The 19762-nt window shown below is 46.9% G+C and overlaps 1 protein-coding gene across 8 annotated transcripts in view; it reads left to right on the top strand.

The window, feature by feature from the left end:
• The window catches only part of CLYBL (citramalyl-CoA lyase), a 243625-nt gene that overhangs the window by 203335 nt on the left and 20528 nt on the right, over positions 1 to 19762 (top strand). For 5 of the 8 annotated variants that reach the window (XM_008260142.5, XM_089303474.1, XM_089303475.1 and 2 more), the window contains exons 4-7: positions 2228 to 2329; positions 4020 to 4113; positions 5350 to 5517; positions 10065 to 10189. In XM_008260142.5, the coding sequence (XP_008258364.4) occupies positions 2228 to 2329; positions 4020 to 4113; positions 5350 to 5517; positions 10065 to 10189 (489 nt within the window). The remainder of the gene's footprint in view (positions 1 to 2227; positions 2330 to 4019; positions 4114 to 5349; positions 5518 to 10064; positions 10190 to 19762) is intronic. The other 3 variants (XM_017343572.4, XM_089303476.1, XM_070048645.2) reach the window with 1 other exon arrangement.

Here is a 19762-nt window from a genome sequence, read left to right as displayed (position 1 = left end):
CAGAGCCTGGTGCACAACTGAAAGATGGGCTTACTTGTTTCCTTTTGTGTGAGAATCTCTTGCTCGCCTTTTGTCGCTAGTGTGGGTTCTTGTTTGACTGGCACGGCTTATTGGACTATAACGAGCGTAACTCGGCCCCCTTTGTGGCGGGACAATTCTCCCACAAATCCCGAACAGTGCGCATTCTTCCAACACACTATTGGGTGTGCACTGGAACTGAAAGAATTGCTGAGCCCTGCTACTTCATCTCTTCCTGCAGCTCTTTGTGATGCCCCCTCCCTCCTCTTCCTCCCCCTCCCCAGTCCCCTCCACCTCACTGAAATGAACACTTTACCCGGCCGGAAACATTTAATCGTCTGCTTTTGAAAAAAATTAATTGAAACTTCTCCAGTAGTTACCTTTTGTGTTCAGTCCTTAATGCAATTTTTAAGAAAGCAGGGGAGGGGGAAGGGGGGGTGAGGAGGAGGGGGGACTGGAATATTTAATTTTTTAACCGCCCCTATTGGCTTAAAAACAAAAGGCTTTATAGAGATTTTTTCTAAGAACAGGGACTACGCTGTGAAGCGTTTGCCTAGCTGTAAACTTTATGATTTTTGTCGTTGTAACTTTTATCACAAAGAGTGAGGTGAGCAGCATTGTGAGTTTTTTTTTTTTAATAAGAAAAAAAAAGTCTCCTACATGATTAACACCCAGACCGCAAATACTGCACTCCCCGCGTCCTGGCTTAGACGTGACATAAATTCTGTTTTCTTTTCCCTGACGTCAGACCCTGCGTCCCCTTTGGCTGTGGCCTTCTCCCGGCTCCTGCCCTGTGGCCTGGCCCTGCCGGGAGTTCCTGGGGAGCTGCCGATGACGCCCTCTGAGGGAGGGAGGGGCCGGGGAGAAGTGGGAATAATTCTTCATTACTGAAAGCTGTGACTTATTTGAGCCTAATTGTAAAGTTACTGCAAATTGCTCAAAAGCTTTTTAAAGATCCCCGTGATTAGATTTTGAGGTGGGGTGGGGGTGGGGGGTGCACGGGCGCGGAGGGGGCAGCTAAAAGGGGAAATAACACCTCTAATCCCGCTTCTGGTAACTGGGCTGCTAGCTTTTAAAATGAGTTTCCTTTCTATTAGTCAGAATATTATGCTAAGCCTTAAGCATTAGTTTTTTTATGTTGCCATAGCAGCCTTATTCCTGCAGGGTGGTGACCTGTGATGATTACAGTACAAAGCTTATGGGGTCTTGAAACCCCCTTTGAAGATGAAAAGTCTTTGATGGTTTATATTTATGCAAATCTCTTAGATATGATTTACCCAACTGAGACTGAATGGAGAGATGATTAAAATTCCCCTTTCCTTTGATATCCATTAATGGCTGAATATTCCTTAAATTTAAAATGCATATATATGTTTTCATCTTTATTTACAAAAATATCTTTATCATACCTGTGTTTCTTTTTTTTTTTTTTATCTGCTGACATCTTATTAGATCGCGGCGGACATAATAGATTTACAACTTAGAGTGTGTTTTTCCCCCTTCCCAAAGGGGGTGGGGAGGCTCCGTGAAGGGGCTTTTGTATGCTTCCAGATGATAGATTTTGGAATTTGGGCTACCCCACTGGCAGCACAGAGCTAGCTGTGAACTGGTCTCATGGAAAAAATTGGTGAGCTTTGGTCTTCAAAGAATTAAACTTCCTTTTTAAGGTCTTCCTAGGTAAGCTAAAAATCATGAAGAAAAAAACCTACTGAACAAAGGGTAATAGTGCCATAATGAATAATATGGATTCCACATAGGAGGCTGTGGGGCAGTCACACGGATGGCAGCGCTGGCACGAAACAAACACAGAGCGGCAGGTAGAGGCCTGCTGCATTGTCTTAAGGGCCTGCATTTGCATGAAGGAAGAGGGCAAGAGCTCTACAGCAAATACGTTTTCAGGAAAAGCTTCCCAACTCCAGACCCTGCCCTTCCAGCCCTAGCTAGCAGGCCTTAAGGGGAGAAAACATTGTAATGCTGTATTGGGCTTGGTGGGAACTTCATTACCTTTTTTCTTTGGTCTTTCCTCCTTTTTTCTTTCTTTTTTTTTTTAAATTCTTTTGTGCGGACAGAAGGAGGCTGGGGTGTTACTGCCTCAGTTCCTGCAAGACTTAAATTCTACTTCTCAGTCTGCATTTCAGTGATTGTACTTTTCGTTTGTTTGTTTGTTTGTTTGCCAGCCACTAATCACCTATGACACTTTTGATTTTAGTTTTCAGACAAATTTTTACTCCACTTAAAAGGCCGAAAACTTGAACAACCAATGAATTTAATCCCTTTTGTGGAAACTGCAATGGGTTTGCTCAATTTTAAGGTAAGAAAACCATCATGTGGTTACTAAGTCAGCATTTTGTTTGTCACCTACAGAGAACTTTTGTTTTCAATTTTAACATCTACTGAAAATATTTTTCTAGAAAGATTTATAAGCAAGGTAAACTTCGAGAGCCATTTGTTACCTAACAAAGTCCAAAAGCCAGGCAGGCAGTGTCTTAGAAAACAAAGAAACTGGTTAAACAGAAAGGAACAGCTTGCCAGTCCTAAATATCTGAACGAAATATTTACGTCTTCCCGGTGATAACTGTCATTCAGCAATCACTGTGTAAGTATATGCTTTGAATGATCGTATTTGTAGATTAAACGCACACAAAAAATGTATTTGTCACCCATTGCGATTAAGTCCACATTGTTCTGTTCCGTCCTCTGCCTTTTCCGTGAGAAATTTCCTGGCCTCCGAGCAGGAATCATCATCCATCACATCTAACGGAGATTACGGTTTGTAAGTTTCTGTGCACAAACAGCCTGCAGCCTGCCCTATTAGCACATAAAAGGGTGTCTCAGATAGTTGGGGAGAAGATAGAAGCCCAGGACCTCGTCACCGTCCTGGTCGGATGGCTGCGTGAGACGACCCGCCTCCCCAAATTCACGGCCGGCTTTTGGCTTCTCCTTCATCAGAGCCGTTCATATCTTTTCCCAAAGCCTGGCCCTCGTTCCACCTGCCCCTTGAATGTCCAGCTAGCACCCCCTCCTTGGGTTTTTTTTTTTTTTTTTTTTCCCCTCTTCCAGAGGGCAGGAGAAAGAAATCACTAAAAACAAAGGCAGAAGGTGGCTGGCGTGTAGCAGAGGGGGAACGTGGGAGCCGAGGGGCAGCGCTGAGCCCCTGGGATGGCACAGGAGGGGCTGAGTGCCAACGTGTGCCTCGTCCTGTGGCCGGCTCCTTCGCATGGGTCTGTTCTTCAGCCTGCCCCAGAAGCCTCAGAATACACCAAGCACACATCGTGGATGCTACCAGAGTCATACAGTGACTTAATTTTAAGCACTGACTCGCCATTACAGTGTACCTAACAGCACTTACAATGCTTGCAAACAATCAACAGGGTCCCCATCAGTTTCTCGTTTCTTTCCCACCCACGCGTAGTAGCAAGTTCTCTCTCCACCTTTGGAGAGTCGCAGTAATGTCTATAGCGAATGTTATCCATCTCTACTTTCATACATGAACGTCAAGGTTGCTTTTATTAACACATCCTGGATGACTTGTTGCATTTTTATTTTCCCCTCTGGAGTTGGAGGGTTTCGTACTGTTTGTCTTTAATCCTGAGACCGTTTACTTGGTCCTAATGTAAATAATCCAATTAGTTTGATTTAAAAATTCCTTCCTTCTCTCCTGTGGTTTCATGTTTACTGTTTGAGAGTCTCTTAAGGCAAAAGCAAATTTTGGAACAATATAAATAACTTAGAGTACATCAAAATGAGTGAACTCGGGGTTTCTCTAGAAAGTACATGAACTGTGACTTGAGCGTTACCGCCGTATTAATACGTAATACAGATGTAGTGCTAGAACTCATGGAGCAAAGCACATATATAAAATATGTTCAGTAACACTCCTCTAAAGGGGTAAACGGGGCTGCATTTTCAGTTCTGCTTTCAGCCAGGAGTCAGGTGCTTTGTCACTGCCTCTCTCAGGCCTGCGTTTCCCTGAGACCTGGCTCCGTTCTGCTCTTTTGCAGGCTGTGTGTGAAGAAACACTCAAGACCGGGCCTCCAGTGGGTCTTTTCCTAGATGGAGTCGTGTTTGGGGGAGAAGATTTTCGCGCCAGCATAGGTGCGTGTGTGTGCGTGTGTGTGTGTGTGTGTATGTGTATGTATGTATGTATGTGTATATGTGTGTGTGCCTGTATTTTTCTTTGCCCACGGCCATTTACATGACAATGTGTATTTACCAACCGTGACAATGGTTTTTCATCACAACAGAATGATCTACACCTCTGAGTAATGGGCTCCCTCTCCTCCCCCTGCCCCACGCCAACCCCAGCTCAGAGCGGTCCTGCTTCCCGAACGGGATCACTGCCTTACTGCTTTTGATCATTTATAAAATAACAAATAAACAGCCTGGTGCAGCCTCAAGCGTGTTTGGGAAAATACGGCCTCCACTTTGCTCCCGAAAAATAAGTCACGTGAGCAGCCTTGCTGGGTATTTCGGCTGCGCCTTGGCCTGACGGCCATCCAGGCTCCCCACACACCTGCAAGGCGGTTTCGCGTCGCCTTCGTGAGCTGTTTTCTGTGTGCCCGGCAGAATGGAAGTAGAACTGCAAACAGGGCTGAGATGTCCCTTGACGGGCGGTGTCAGAACCTCGTTATTAACTGTTTGCTGAGACCCTCTGCTGGCTTCCGCAGATTTCTGCCCTCCCTGGAGCCCCATGCCGCTGGCCCTGGCTGGCTGTACAAGTCCAGCCCAGGAGGCACCTGGAGAAAGAGGCCAGGGCCACAGGAAGCGGCTCCGGAAGCACAGTCCCCGTGACCCACAGCCTGGCACCGCCCTGAGCGGTCCACAGATAAACAGGGACACCCCCTGCTCCCCGCAGGCTGGAAACAAAGGGAGACCTGTGCGCGGCCGCCATGAGCGTCCTGTGCTTTGCCCAGGGTCCCGGAGCAGACGCTGCAGCTCACGTGGGGTTGGGCTCCAGGCCTCAGTGAGGGAGCTACTCTGGGCCCAGAGTGAGGAGCAAAGGTTCCCTCCTTCCCCTTGGCCACCTTGACGCTTTCCCACCAGCAACAAGAAGGAGGGTCACTTGCGACCCTGACCCTGCCTCTGAATGAGGGAGGGGCTCTCCCAAGGGCATATGGAAGGGGTGAAGGGGGAGAGTCAGTGCCAGCAACCTGGATTGTGGGTCCCCCCGCCCCTGCCCCCTGCGGCCCCCTCTGCCTTTTCCTTTGCCTCGAGTCAGGCCTGGGAGCAGCTCCCAGGAAGACCGATGCCTTCACAAAGCCAGGTCTTCCTCCTGAGTCTCCAGGTGTGGATCGCACAGCTCAACCCTCCCCGTTCTGGGCCGCTTTTCAGGTGCAACAAGTAGTAAAGACGCCCAGGACATCCTGTACGCCCGGCAGAAGATCGTCACAGTGGCAAAGGCCTTCGGCCTGCAGGCGGTGGACCTGGTGTACATTGACTTCCGAGACGAGGCCGGGCTCCTCCGACAGGCGAGGGAAGGGGCCGCCATGGGCTTCACCGGTAGGCTTGCCCCCGTCGTGTCTTACAAAGCTGAGCCTGAGTTAGGAGCCTTCCGGAGAGACAGCAGCGGAACCCACAAAGGACGGTGCCTGCTGCCATCGGAAGTGTCATGTTCTCGTTCCACCATTTGTGCCTTGAAAAAGCCGTGTCTGTCTTTGGCTCTGTTACTCGAGAAACAGAGCCCTCGTTTTATTTCCTCTTTGAATTGGGGACCATGTTTGCCCTGCCCTTGTATGTGTTGGCTTGCAGTTTTGGCTGACTTCAGGCAAGGGGCCAGGCTATTACCCAAGTGTTTTAGGGCGAATGCTCAAAGAACGTGGGGTGACAGATGGAAGAAAAATGTCCCCAAATATTCAAAAGTCATTTCTAAAACAAAATGTGGGGATATCTCATTTTCTTCCCCAGAACTAGTTTTTTTTTTTCTTTTGGCACTTCCAGCCCCTCCTTCCTCTCCCCCACCCCATGAGTGCCTGTGCACCTGGGGACATCTGTAGGTATGTCCTACACCAAGGTCCTTGGCCAGCCATGCCAGGGTCTGGCAGGTTACCTGGTGACCTGTGTACCCATTACTCAGATTTCCATGAGCCAGGGAAGCAAGCAAAAATTGTGTCTTTGCAACAGAAATCAAACTGTGGAAAAACCACAGGTGTATTCTTTATATATACACACACTCACACACACGTGAAGTTACACAAGCCCCCCCCCCCCCCACTCACACACAGGCCACCATGGTGGGGAAACCATAAGCTCTTTTATTCTTATTCTCATGCTGAAAGCTCTAAGAATCTTAATTTCAGAAATGATAAAGGAGACAAACATTCTGATACCCTTTTACAAATATTTTTGAAATGCATCTACATAGGGGTTACTGCATAAAGCAGCCCTGACAATTCAGGATACCTTGATGATCAAACCCAAAATAAAACGGAAAGCCTTAAGAAGCAATTTTAGTTTTATAAGAGGATCCTTCAAAAAGTTTACGGAAGCCAGAATTAAATTCAGTGCCTTAGACTGCTAGCCACGCTACTTGCTTTGGAAGCCAGAATTAAAAGACAAATTCATTAAAAGACAAGTTCATTTTGGCGCGCAAAAATTTTGTGAAATCCATGCAGTGTCTTTATAGTATGCATTTTACATGAACTTCTAGAAGACTCCTGTTGCACATGGATTGTTGTGGGTTTTTTAAAATATAAAACATTAAATAAATATCAGCTCCTTATTTTTAAATGAAGGAATGTGATCTTCTTCAGAGAAATGCTTTTTAGTCATCTGAACTGTTAGTAAATGGATCCTCCTTGCATTTAAGGGTGACTGAGGGTCAGCTGATGTACTTCTGACGCCCACGTAAGAGGTGGCCCAACTGGGAAAGTTGGAGACAAACTCCATGAAATCTATCTAATAGACCCTGATGTTGTTGTTGGCCTAAAACGTATGGCACTGGCTGCCAGGCAGCCAGATGTTCCTCTGAAATGGGAACTAATTCAATGACAACAAAAGAAAAAAAGAGGCCTGGCCTCTGTCAGCATCACCCACTGGAGCCTGAGCCCCTCCGTCTTCTCCGGGGTCCGTGTTGGCTCCCAAGTCTCCACGGCAGGCTGACAGTCCCTCCAGGACACGGGGCTGCATTTGCTCGGCCCCTAATTCAATCGCGCAAGACAAGCTATTTCAAATCGGGTTTAAATTTCCAGACTGTGCCCAGCTCAGCACGAGGAGCTTATGGGCCTGGCACTATTGTTTCTCCCCAACAGGGAGGAGTAAATCACAGGAAGAATGGAACCGGGGAATGGGGAGGGCGGAGGGCACAGTGCCCATTGTACAGCCAAGGGAGCGAGGCAGGCAACTCGGAGCCACACGCCATAGCCATTCCTCAATTTTTACAGAGAAGGTCTTTGTTGTCCCAACTCTGTCTTCACACTAGACAAGGTAATTAAAAGATATGAGATGGTGTATAGTAGTTTTTTTTAAAACATAGATGCTTTTACTGAGTATCTTAGACCATGTTACGTAGGATCTGGTTGTCCTAATTGTCTGGCGTTTAGTTGCCACACTGTGGGATGTACACAGAAGGGAGGGAAGAAGGAAAGAGTGAGGAGGCAGAGAGCAAAGAGAGGGGAACCACGTCTTAGCTGAAGCAGGTGTTTGGCAGGTGTAAATCCAGCCAGAGTGCTGTGGTGTCTGCCCGAGTCTGTGTGTGCAGGGTTTCCTGTGCTTGTAAACATTACCTATTTTCAAGTGAGTTGTGATTTTAGAACTGTTAGCCCTCCACCAAATGCTGGGCACCATTCTTTTCTGCAGTCCCAGGGCCACAACCCACAAAGATTGATTTTAAATCAATGCATTGGCTCCACAAATGACCACTAACTTTAGGAATTTTTTAATAAAAAGAAACCAAAACTCAGTCTTGGGATGAGGCTTTAACAGCTGACGTGGTCCAGTTCCTGCAGCACAGCATGCTGAGAAGAAAGGTTAGAAATACGAGGCGCTGTAGGTTTCCTTCTTTTTTGCAGTCTTTTGTAGGAGACAAAAATGACACCATCATACAGTTACCTAAAAGACTTGACAGGTATTGATTTAAAGCAAGATATATCAAGTGGTACTCTAAAAAGGATTTCATGCTCATCAATTTTAATGTCTTCCAATTTTGCACCCTCGCAGTAACTTGTCAATAACACTCTTCTGTATAAAGTACTTGCTGCTTCCCCCATGGCATTAAAGTCTGTGCGGCAGTTGTTGGATTCGAGAAGATGGCACAAAGCAGAACTTGACGTGCAGCTGTTCATAAATTTCTGAAACTTGAATACCTATCTTCATTGAGCCTCACTACCCAAATATTGGGAGTCGGTCATCGCACAGAATTTTAAGTGGCTTACATTGGCCTCTCAACTTATAGTGCCTGTAGCACGAAGTTCCCACGAAATCTGGCTTTTTATATGTCCGTGTAAATTATGTACATAAATTATGAAATTCAGGGCCAATAATTATAGGAAATGACCACCAGAAACAACATCCTGTATTAATAATATTGTAACAACTCAGGGTATTTGAATATAATTTCAATACCTACTGTTGGGGGGAAATCCTCCCATTTGTCATCACCCATGTTATGTGTGCCTAGAAATTATTCCTCAAAGAATCTAAAGCCTCTGTCATCCATATAGGCTTCTAATGTTTTATCAGTGTACCAACAGATGAGAATGAAGTAGCAATGTGAGGCTGTTTTAATTATGCCATTGTAAAGACACTGTTGTGTTTATCCACTGAAACTCCTTCCCATGAAGCACTACAAATAATTTTTTTAAGTGTTGTTCCTTTTGCTATTAAAACGAATAATGACAGGAACAAGGCTTGACATTGTATCCAGCATCAAGGATACACCGTCATTTGTGCTGGCTAAATGTGAAGCCAACTATTTCACAAATAGAGCAAATTGGCATACCAACAAATATATTTAGCAGAGTAAATGATCATAAGTGTACATTCATTTTTAATAGAGTTAAATTATGTCCATAAGCTCATCATGCAATAAAATATAATGTCATCATTATGATAACATTAAATTATGTTGCATTTTATTAATGGCCTGATTAGATTCCACACTTCCCTGCTTGTTAAATTGTTATTTTAATGACTTCAGCGTTTCACAAAATCCTTTGACCTTTATGTTTCTATGATTTTTTAATTTAAAATCCTTAAACTCTAAAAAAAATAAATCTTTTATGAAGATATTTCTACAGAGGTAAGATTTTTGGGGGAGAGGATTAGGTATTATAAGGGGGAAATACCCAAATTTCATTGTGTTGGCAAAACAAGAAAATCCAGTGTTTTTGGACAGAGAAACTTTCCACAATTTTTTTCTTGAGAAAAAATTTAATGGAATAATCCAAAGGTGACAGTGTTCACATCTGCTTTCTATTTTATTATACTGAACAAAGTCTGTCCATCGAAATCTCATTTTCTGCTAGAGGTTAGAAATGACACATTTGCACCTAGAAGAAAGAAAGTATAGTATATTATTGTTGGGCAGCATTTCAGTGCCGTCACGTCTGCTTCCTTAAGCTTTATGAAAAACAACAGACAACTTCGATAAGTGATCAGGGGAGGTAGCAGAAATCTGCGAAATAAACACAAGGCAGCTCCTAAAATTCGAGAGGCTTCTCATGTAGTTTTTTTTTTTTTTTTTTTTTCTGCTTTCACTCAAAATAACAGCCCTGACTTGCAGACATGATCCTCTCAAGTCCCAGCCGGAGCAGTGGTCGAGGTGCCTATCAGAGCACCTGTAGTAGCCAGAGTGAGAGATGCTCCGATTGCCGTAGCCTCAGAAACACAAATGCCCCCTTTGTTCCGTTTGTTCTTCCGTGGCGTGCTGCAGAAGCCTGCCTGCCTGCCTGCCTGCCTGTGGTCTGCAGTATTGTTTTTCTTTTCTTTAACAAAAGTTCTGAATTAGTTCACACGCAGTGCGGCAGGCAGGCAGGAGCCTCGCGCGGTGGCCACGTTTTGTTTGCACATCTGCTTGTGGCTTCATGGCTCCTGTGTTACTGATCTTGCAGGTAAGCAGGTGATCCACCCGAACCAGATCGCCGTGGTCCAGCGGGAGTTCTCGCCTTCCCCTGAAAAGATGAAGTGGGCGGAAGAACTCATCGCCGCCTTCCAAGAACATCAGCAGTTAGGAAAGGTAAACGTGTGGGTCCGTGTCTTGGGTGAAACTCGTGTTTAAAATATCAAGAGGAAAGAATGGGGGCAGGGGAACAACTGTGTTTGGATGGTTTAGCAGGGAAGGGGTTGGCACACGCCATCCATCAGCGAGAAAACTGCTGAAGGTGGATTTTCCCTTCCCAAGTGCCTAAATATTTTACTCACTGGCTCTCAAGTCTCATTTTACTCTTTTCATAAAATTCGTTGGCGGCCTTAGAAAATAGAAGTCTGCTTAGTGTTCCTCTGTAGGCTTGGATGCAGCATTCCTATGAAAATAATTTTAGATCAAAGCGGGAGCAAGTGGTAATGAAATAAACACAGTTTGACCAAATGGTTCTTGTGGAGAAAAGAAATAAATTTCAAGTTATTTTAATTTTGGGGGGAGGGTGGGGAGAAGTACAAAAAAAAAAAAAATCTCCGGTTTAATCATTTAGGAGTGGGAGGTTGTATATGTGCTTGCACCAGTTTCTGGACCTGAGATTTGGATAGAATGGAAAGCAAATTAACGCTGGAATACGGTTGTTCCTAATTTAGTGCATCATTGAGTCTCGCGTTTCCTGCTCTGTGGGTTTCTGCTATGTAAATATTGCAGTGGTGATGCACAATCTGTCTCCACTTTGTGCCAGTAACACTTAAATTAGGTGTCGCCTGAAGGAAGATTTTATGCTAGTTGCAGCATTGTCAGTTAATTATCTTAAAGGTTATTTGCAATAATACCGTTTGCCTCTTTTTAAGGGGCTAGGAGGGAGGGTTGCATTTATAAATGTATCCTAGAGGTAATCTCCAAACTCAGCCTGTGACCGCCCTAAGGAGTGAAGTTTGGTTGCCTACTTAGGGGACCAAGAACACTGAAAAATTATTAAACTTCTAGATAGGAAAAGTACCCCTAGTTAAAAAGAAAAACTGGTGTCGAGGGGTAGACCTGTGACATCCTGAGAGAAGGGTCCCTGCACTTTCTCACTAGAACAAGTGCACCTGAGAAGTCCCAGGCCGTGCGTAAGTGAGGAGTGCCCTCACCATGCCTGCCTTCCACCCCAACCACACACGCCAGCTCACCTTTGGGCCAGCCCACACCCAGTACCCAAAGGCAGATTATTTTAACAGTGGAAACGTCCAATTTGGACTTAGACCCGTTTCATGATAAATAGTAGCCTTTCGTTTAACACCAGCAGTGGCCATCGAAAAAAAATAGCACATTTCATAACACACATTTTTAGGTGGCCTTGTGTCTTATGTCCCCTCCAAGTCAAGATCCCCTGTGAATAGACAGACGTCCATGTTGAGGGAAGAGCCATGGCATGGTTCATTCAGACATGCAAATAATGCCACCCGCCTCTTGCATGCCTACTCGCCGGGGCACAGTCCCTCGGCTGTACACCTAATGCGACCTGAGGATGGGCACGTGAGAAACACTTCCCATGAACTGTAAACTGAGGCAGCACATGTACCGTCCAAAGGGCGGACGAAGCAGAGTCCAGTGTGGACACTGCATGAGCCATCCCAGGTGGGCTTCCCATGGGACGTGGCATTGTGAGCGGTTCAGGGCGTGGGGGAGGTGATGCTCAATGTCTCTGGCCAGCAGGCAGGAGTCAACCCAGAAGGCCCTCTTTTCCCAGCATTTTAAGTTTCTGAATGCGTGAAGACGACCCTTGTCTACTGTATCCTGAGCGTGTTATTCCCAAGGAAGATTGTCCAAAAGTTGCTCGTGCCTTTTTGATGATGGCCACTCAGATGTTCAGTTCTGAACTGCTGCCACTGTTGTTTTAAAATCCGCAGCACCCTCTTCCTGGGGCATAAGCTTTCACAACAGTGCGGATGGCTTTTTCCGGCCACAGAATGGTAGAAACTGGAGCAGAAGGGAGACTGACTATTAGGTCATTTCTTGCCTGCCCCATATGCTGAGGTTTGCTTCTCAGGGCAAATTCTCCTGGTGCTTTGTCCAGCAAGCTTTAAACGATTCAAGTAATGGGACTTCCAGTAGAGATATGTGGTTATTTTATCCAGCAAGCACGTTTCTTTCCCTTTGCCTATAAACTGGCCGGCCACAAAAATGGGGTCTGCAGGCAGGTGACCCTGAGCCAGGAGGGGCTTCTTGGGGTTTACACAGAGTGGGCTGTGTTTGTAAAGATTTGGTAGAAATAGGTTGCTCGGTTGTAGGAAGTACTGCTTGCAACAAACGGTTTTATTTCAAATGTGCATCCTGATGAAAACATGGGCCCTTGGACACGGGGTCCAAAGTGCAGGCCGCTCTAAGATGGAATACGGATGGTCTGTGTCCTAGTGAGACACTCATGAACCTCTAAGAGACCTCTCCTCCCCTCAGATGAAAATTTCATTCAAGTAAAAATCAAAAGTCACGGTTTTAAGTAGAAATGACCCAAGAAGGCCAAAGTGCAACTCTGCTTTTCTCCACTGCTTCCTGTGCCCATCTTAAATTATATTCTGCCCAAAGACTGAAGGTTCAGCTGAAGTTCACAGTTAATGCCTGACGGGTCATTTGCGTTGTCTGTAGTACTGCTAATAATAACTATTATTATTACTATTAGAAATAACATTTATACTTTTTTTTCCTCTCCAAATAAAATTTCAGGGCAATACTTAGATCGTGAGCAGATACATTATTGGGGTTCAACCTGATATCACAGGATTTTTTGTTTCGTATTAATTAGAAATCCCAAGAAAATCAAGTTGGATGCCCTTCCAGTGATACCGAGTAAAAAACACTTAGGAAAAACAATAATTAGCTCATACGATCTGTTACTGTCTGGCAGGTGGTGACACGAGCGGCCACCTTGTTTCAGGAAACTGAAAGGCATCTTGAGGCTAAAGAATTTTTCCTGGCACAACAAGTTCCCACCAGGAGGAATTAGGGCCACACACTGTCACGGACACCAGGCTGTCTGCTCCTACTCGGATCTGCTGGGGACAGTACAAAACTTGTGTAACCTGTGTCCCTGGGGCAGTGCCACAAGCTAACGTGCTTTTCCTTTAGCTGGTGTCGGTCCTCAGCATTAATCAGACAATCCATCCTCCCTTCTTCCAGAACAACTTTACAAAATACAGCCTGCATGCCATTAATATCTGAACCTCAGATGATTTGGTAAAATACATTTGCCAGGATAAATCACTTCTATGTGATTTGTTTCAGATTTTCAAATGATATTCTTAAAAATGTATTCCATTTTTAATGTAGTGTTTCATACTAATGACAATTAAATACTATTTGGAAAGTCTCCATTCAGAACTAAGTTTAGTATTGCTTACAAATGAAATCTGCTAAGAATTTTATATGCTATGAAAATTGGATAACTAGCAAGAAAACGCCTCAAGCAAAATAGCTAATATTCACTGATATCAATAGAAATTGCTTATAAATACATGCAGCATATATTCTATATATATACATTCAAGTATGAATGATACCATGTATTTTTGTGTCTATATTATAACTCAGTGCTATATTTTTTCTTTCAGTATTCATAAAAAACTGAAAGCTACAGGAAATTGTCAGAGGCATTTTAGAAATGACCTTGTAATATAAAAAGATAAGGAGTTCCCCTCTCTTTCCACAAGGAGACTCTCACAGCCAAGTGTGCGGCAGTGGCCAAGTGCAGAGTGACAGATGCGTGCAGGTGCTCTCCGGAACGCCCGCTCCTTCCAGGAGGCTCTCGGTTTCGTCCCTGTCAGTGCTTTCAGTGCTGTGTTCGGTTTGCGAAGAACCTCACTGAACTTTCTCAGCATTTTTCATTCGCTGTGAGTTCACAAGCTAGCTAAAGGCCAGGGAAGGGGAAGGGTCATCTTCAAAATCTAGGTTCCTCCCTTCTCAACCTTTTGGCTGGGATCGAGTGTAAAATCTAGGTCTAGTTCACGATTACACAGGTCAAAAACAAGGTCACTCCCTGAAGAAACCAGCATGGCTGTCACACACGACGAACACTGCAGTTTCACTCACGAGAACAGTAGTGCAAAGTGTTACTCACGTTCAAAAACGCATCCTGGACTGAGTGTCAGTTAGGAACTCCTCTCCTAATAAAGAAAGGAGAAAGTAGGAGGTTCCTCATACAAGTCTGTTCATTCAGAAAACTGCAAATAGCAGCAAGCCACTCGCAAACACGCAGAAGAAATGATTGTCACAGGCGCTGACTGCACGGCACACGCACCTGTCATTTGTGTGTCACGGGTATCTTACCACGGATCCTAGATCTGTCATGTGTGTAGCTGTCACAGGTGTCTGACTGTGGGACATGCACCTCTCAGTTGTGTACCTGTCACAGGTATCTTAACTGTGGCTCCTATATCTGTCATGTGTGTAGCTGTCACAGGTGTCTGACTGTAGGACACACACCTGTCATTTGTGTAGCTGTCACAGGTCTCTTAACTGTGCCTCCTATACCTGTCATTTGTGTAGGTGTCTGACTGTGAGACACTCGCCTCACATTTGTGTAGCTGTCACACGTGTCTGGCTGTAGTACACACACCTCATTTGTGTAGCTGTCACAGGTGTCTGATGGCAGCACGCACACTCTCATTTGTGTTTCCAAGGCTGGGCTTTAGAAAAGAAATCCTGTTTGGTCCAGATGGCCCTCACGAAGGCTCCCCGAGAGAACTCGGGAGAAGTCTCTCTAGCCAAAAATATTGTTGCTGCTTATTCCAGTGCCAGAAACCCCACCGCCACTCTTTCCTGCAGATGGAATGAACCATCGGAAGATGTGGGTGGTGTCACTGTCCAGTGCGAGGGCTGGCTCCCCTCACACACGGCCGCCCGCCGTGCCTGCCACCCCTCCTGGCCCCTCTGTTTGCCAGCAGGAGACTCAAATCAGAGCCGTTTGTATCTGGTCAGAGTGGAGGAAGAAGGGACAAACTGCTCCCGAGATTCTTCGTCATTGTACGTTGCCCTCTGTTTCCATGTTCACTTAATGTGCTCAGGAGCCGGTGCCAGCATTTTGACCTGAAAAAGTCCAGTTCTAAGAAAAGCTGCAAGTCTGCTAATGATGACTTTAAGACTGGTTTGATCAACACCAATTTGCAAATTTTTAAACACTGAAAGCAAGAAAAGGAAATCCTAGCGCCGCCATACCCAGTTTTATATTTTTTAGTGAGGTACGGCTCATTGTTAGAGGGTCAGAGCTTTTGAATGTAAGTTAAATCTGGCATCTTTTTAAACTGTTTGCTTCCTCCTTAACTGATACGCATTCTCAACTATATTTTTCAGAATTATCTTTTTTAAGATTTCTTTTCACCTCCTCGAGAGCAGAGCCACCAGGAGAGCACTCTTCTGTCTGTCTGTTCATTCCCCAAATGCCTGCATCAGCTGGAGCCGGGCCAGGCCAAAGCCCGGAGCCAGGAGCTCTCACATGGGCGGCAGGAACCCAAGTGCTTGGGCCATCACCTGCCGCCTCCCAGGCGCAGGAGCTCAAAGCTGGCTGGGAAGCAGGGTAGGGCAGCCAGGACTGGAACCAGCGCTCGGAGCGGGGTGCAGACATCCCGGGCAGCAGCTTTAACCCACTGCACCACAAGGCCTGCCCCCTCAAAGCGAATGTAATCAAGCTATTTTTTTATTTTGGTTTCTGTTTTTCAGGAATGTTTTTATGCTAGATGTTAATTTTTAAAGCAAGTCACTGTGTTAGCCGGGTGACATCTCACTCAGGTTTCGTAGCGTCAGATCCCTCAGCTTATGACTGCACCGAGACCCAGCCAAGGGTTCGCAAGGTGGCCAGCGTCACGCCCAGCCACCGCGGTGACAGGTCCAGGGCTCGGTTGGTCAGTAAAGCGATGAGCAGGGTCAGCGTCAGTGCAGCTGCAACTAGGCCACAACAGCCGCCCCTGCTCCCGGCCCAGCTAGACAATCCCTTTGTTCCAAGCATGAGCAGAGCCTGCTAGGAAGGAAAGAGCAGGGAGTCCCTGTGTGCGGCCGCAGCTCCTTCTGCACGGGGCTCCCTCCTGCTCAGCCCCCAGTCGCTGCGTAGCCCACCCTGCACTCCGCACGCTCACCCGGGCGGTCTCCCACTGGAGACCAGAATGTTCCACGGCAAGACGGGGAGGCCACTCCAGCCCAGAGCTCACTCTCGCCAAGGTCACGCTCTCCATCATACCTGTCGCAGCACGCACGCACCTTGGCTTTGAGATTCTCGAATGGGCGGATCCCCACAAGGCCTGAGGAAGGGCTGTTTCCCTCCCCGGACCTCTCGCCGCGGTTCTCTGTCTAAGGCTGCTCAGGTCGGGTCGTTACTTCTCATTGAGACTTTCCTGTTCTTTCCTTGCTCTCCTGGCCCTGAATTCTCCGCATCCTCCTCTTCTTTACGTCTCTTTCTCACCCCTCATCGCCACACCCCGCACCACCACCCCTCGCCTTCCCCGCTGTAACCAATTCTGAGAGAGAAGAAATTCAGAACATTCTTTTAGTTTTTCTTTTCTTTCTTTCTTTCTTTCTTTTTTTTTTTTTTTTTTTTTTTTTTTTTGGACAAGGTAGAGTTATAGACAGGGAGAGAGAGAGACAGAGAGAAAGGTCTTCCCTCCATTGGTTCACTCCCCAAATGGCCGCCACAGCCGGCGCTGCGCTGATCTGAAACCAGGAACCAGGTGCTTCCTCCTGGTCTCCCATGGGGTGCAGGGCCCAAGGACTTGGGCCATCCTCCACTGCACTCCCGGGCCACAGCAGAGAGCTGGAATGGAAGAGGAGCAGCCGGGACTAGAACCCAGCGCCCATATGGGATGTTGGTGCCACAGGCGGAGGATTAACCAAGTGAGCCGGCCCCTTAGTTTGTATTTCTTAAAGAGGTTTGTCATATTAAAAGCAGGTAGATAGAATTTTTTGTAGAGCTAGAAATCAAGCCCTTCCATCATTCCGTATTCTTCTTTCCTCTTGAGGTGAGTGGGCCTCCAGGGAGGACAATATGGGGCGGTTTCTCCTCTCTGCCTAAGAGAATAAAGGAGTTTGTCCCCTCTCTTCTCTGCACTGTTCCCTGCAAGCTTGGGAGACGGGATGCAGAACACGGCAGCAGATAACTGTGTAGGACCGCCTTCCAAATTCCTGACGGTGCCAAAAGCAGTTACTGGATGTGCTTTTAACCACACAGGGTATTTGGAAAGGTCGTGGAAAATGCGTGTTAGGAAAACATTCTGCAAGGATTTCGAAATTGTTTTGCACCAAAACAAGCTTACCTTGTAACTCCATTTCCCGTGATCTTTTTGAAGTACCTCATCTATAGACAGGACTGACTTCTTGCTGCCTCTAGACAGGGTGCGGGCTTTTTTCCAGCAATTGTTTTATCAGCTAGTGTTCACCAATTGTGCTTTGAAAGATGTCAGTATTTTAGCATATTTTTTAAAAGATCCTCTAGTCCATGTTAGCTCAATTAGATCTGCTTTCTAAAGAAAGAATAAAGCCACAGTGTATTCAATAGAGGACACTTGGCATTACTGGCCTTGGGTGCTAGTTACTACGAAAGGCATTCCTGTTTGCTTCTTCTTTTTTTTTTTTTTTTTTTTCAGGCAGAGTGGACAGAGAGAGAGTGAGACAGAGAGAAAGGTCTTCTTCCTTTGCCGTTGGTTCACCCTCCAATGGCCGCTGCAGCCGGCGCACTGCCCTGATCCGATGGCAGGAGCCAGGTACTTCTCCTGGTCTCCCGTGGGGTGCAAGGCCCAAGCACTTGGGCCATCCTCCACTGCACTTCCAGGCCACAGCAGAGAGCTGGCCTGGAAGAGGGGCAACTGGGACAGAATCTGGCGCCCCGACCGGGACTAGAACCTGGTGTGCCGGCGCCGCTAGGCAGAGGATTAGCCTATTGAGCCGCGGCGCCGGCCCTGTTTGCTTCTGCCATAAGCAGTAGGCACTTCAGCTTGACAATATTGTCAACTAAATGAGTAATTAAACACAATTACTTGATTTTAAAATTTTTAGAAATTAACAAAATCTATAGGTTCCAAAAGAAAACTCAGGTGCAGGTGGTAGCGGTGAGACTCTACCTGACTGCTACAAATCAACAAATCCCATGCACTGACAGTAGGGGAATTTCATGAAATGCCAGTTAGACCTCAATAAAGTCATAAAAAAAAAAAAGAAAGAAAAAAAAAGAAAATTAAGCATAAGATCTAATTTGCTGGCAAAGGTGGGAAACTCTTAGATTTCAATATTCTTATCAGAAGATATTTGAAGTCTTATCTGCCCTGTCTGACCATTCTGCCTGAATAGTTTATAAGTCTTGCTGGGGTCAGCGTCATGGCATAGTAGGTAAAGCCCCGGCCTGGGAGGCCAGCACCCCAAACGGGTGCCAGTTCAAGTCCCAACTGCTCCACTTCCCATCCAGCTCCCTGCTAATGGCCTGGAAAAAGCAGCTGAAGTAAGCTCCTGTCACCCCTGTAGGAGACCCTGATGAAGCTCCTGGCTTCGGCCTGGCCCAGCCCTGGCCACTGTGGGGTGAAGCAGTGGGTGGAAGCACGCCTGTCAGTCCCTCCCTCTCTCTGTAACTCTTTCAGACCTTACGTGTGATAGGCTCTGAGAAGGATTTTCAGGGAAGGAGGCACCTTTGTGTTCCCCTCAGGTTTGCAGAGTGAGGTGGGCCTGGTCCCCTAAGGCCCTTGGTTTAGGCACAGGTGTGGCTCAGCCCCAGCAACCCTAAGCTGATCACGCTCCACGATCCACGGTCATGGTCACGGCCGCTGTCCTCCCTACGGCTCCGCCCTTGCTCCAGCCCGGTTGGTTGCCTTCCACCACTCCGTCCTTTCCCTTCACTCCCAAGTGACCCTCACCGAGCACAGGGCGTGGGTATTTTTGTTTACGCAGGGCTGGGGTGAAATAGTTCCGTGCTTCCTTTTTGTGAGAAAGCGGAATACTAATGCCGACCACTCGTCTCACCGCCCCTCGGTTTCCACACCGCTCAGTGCCGCCACCTCCTTTCCCTGGGGCTCCCAGCCGCGCTCGGCCGCACCGCTCCCCTTAGACATGTCCTCGGTCTCCCTGCCTCCCCGAGTCCCCCGCTGCAGATGCCCCAGCTCTGACCTTGGTTTTCCTACCAGTGCTCTGCCGCTTAGAGAGACAGCCCAGTCGGTGACGGCCGAGACTCAGGAGGGCACAGAAAGCTCCCAGGCCAAGCCCGCTTCCGTTGCTTGTCTCTGGGGAGACACGGGCGTCGCTCAGACTCCAAACTCACAAAACCCTGTTCCTGATTCCAGTGCTGCGCGGCTCACTGGACCTTTCTGTGATCAAAGTGAGCCATCCCAGGCAGCTGTGCGGTGGTCAGAGCAGAGGTCGCAGAACTGGTAATGGCATCGGAAGTGGTCACCGTGGTGACAGGTCACAGCAGTGGGGACCCGGGTGGTAGCAGTAACGTTTACCAGATGGGACAGCCGGGTGACATGACAAGCCACTGCACTCATCCTTGCAACAAGCCTACGGGGGAGGTATTCCCCCCATTTTACAGGTGAACAAACTGAGGCCAGGAACAGACAGTTCCCCTGTGGGTCACACAGCTAGGAGAGGGCATTTCTGGATTGAAATGCAGGTGTGGCCGAGAGTCCGGAGCTCACTTTCCTGACCTCTTCTGCACCAAGCTGC

The sequence above is a fragment of the Oryctolagus cuniculus genome, chromosome 9 (assembly GCF_051225735.1).
Source record: "Oryctolagus cuniculus isolate XC-2025 breed Fujian yellow rabbit chromosome 9, ASM5122573v1, whole genome shotgun sequence".
NCBI lineage: Eukaryota > Metazoa > Chordata > Mammalia > Lagomorpha > Leporidae > Oryctolagus > Oryctolagus cuniculus.
This window is presented reverse-complemented; position numbering and strand designations above follow the sequence as displayed.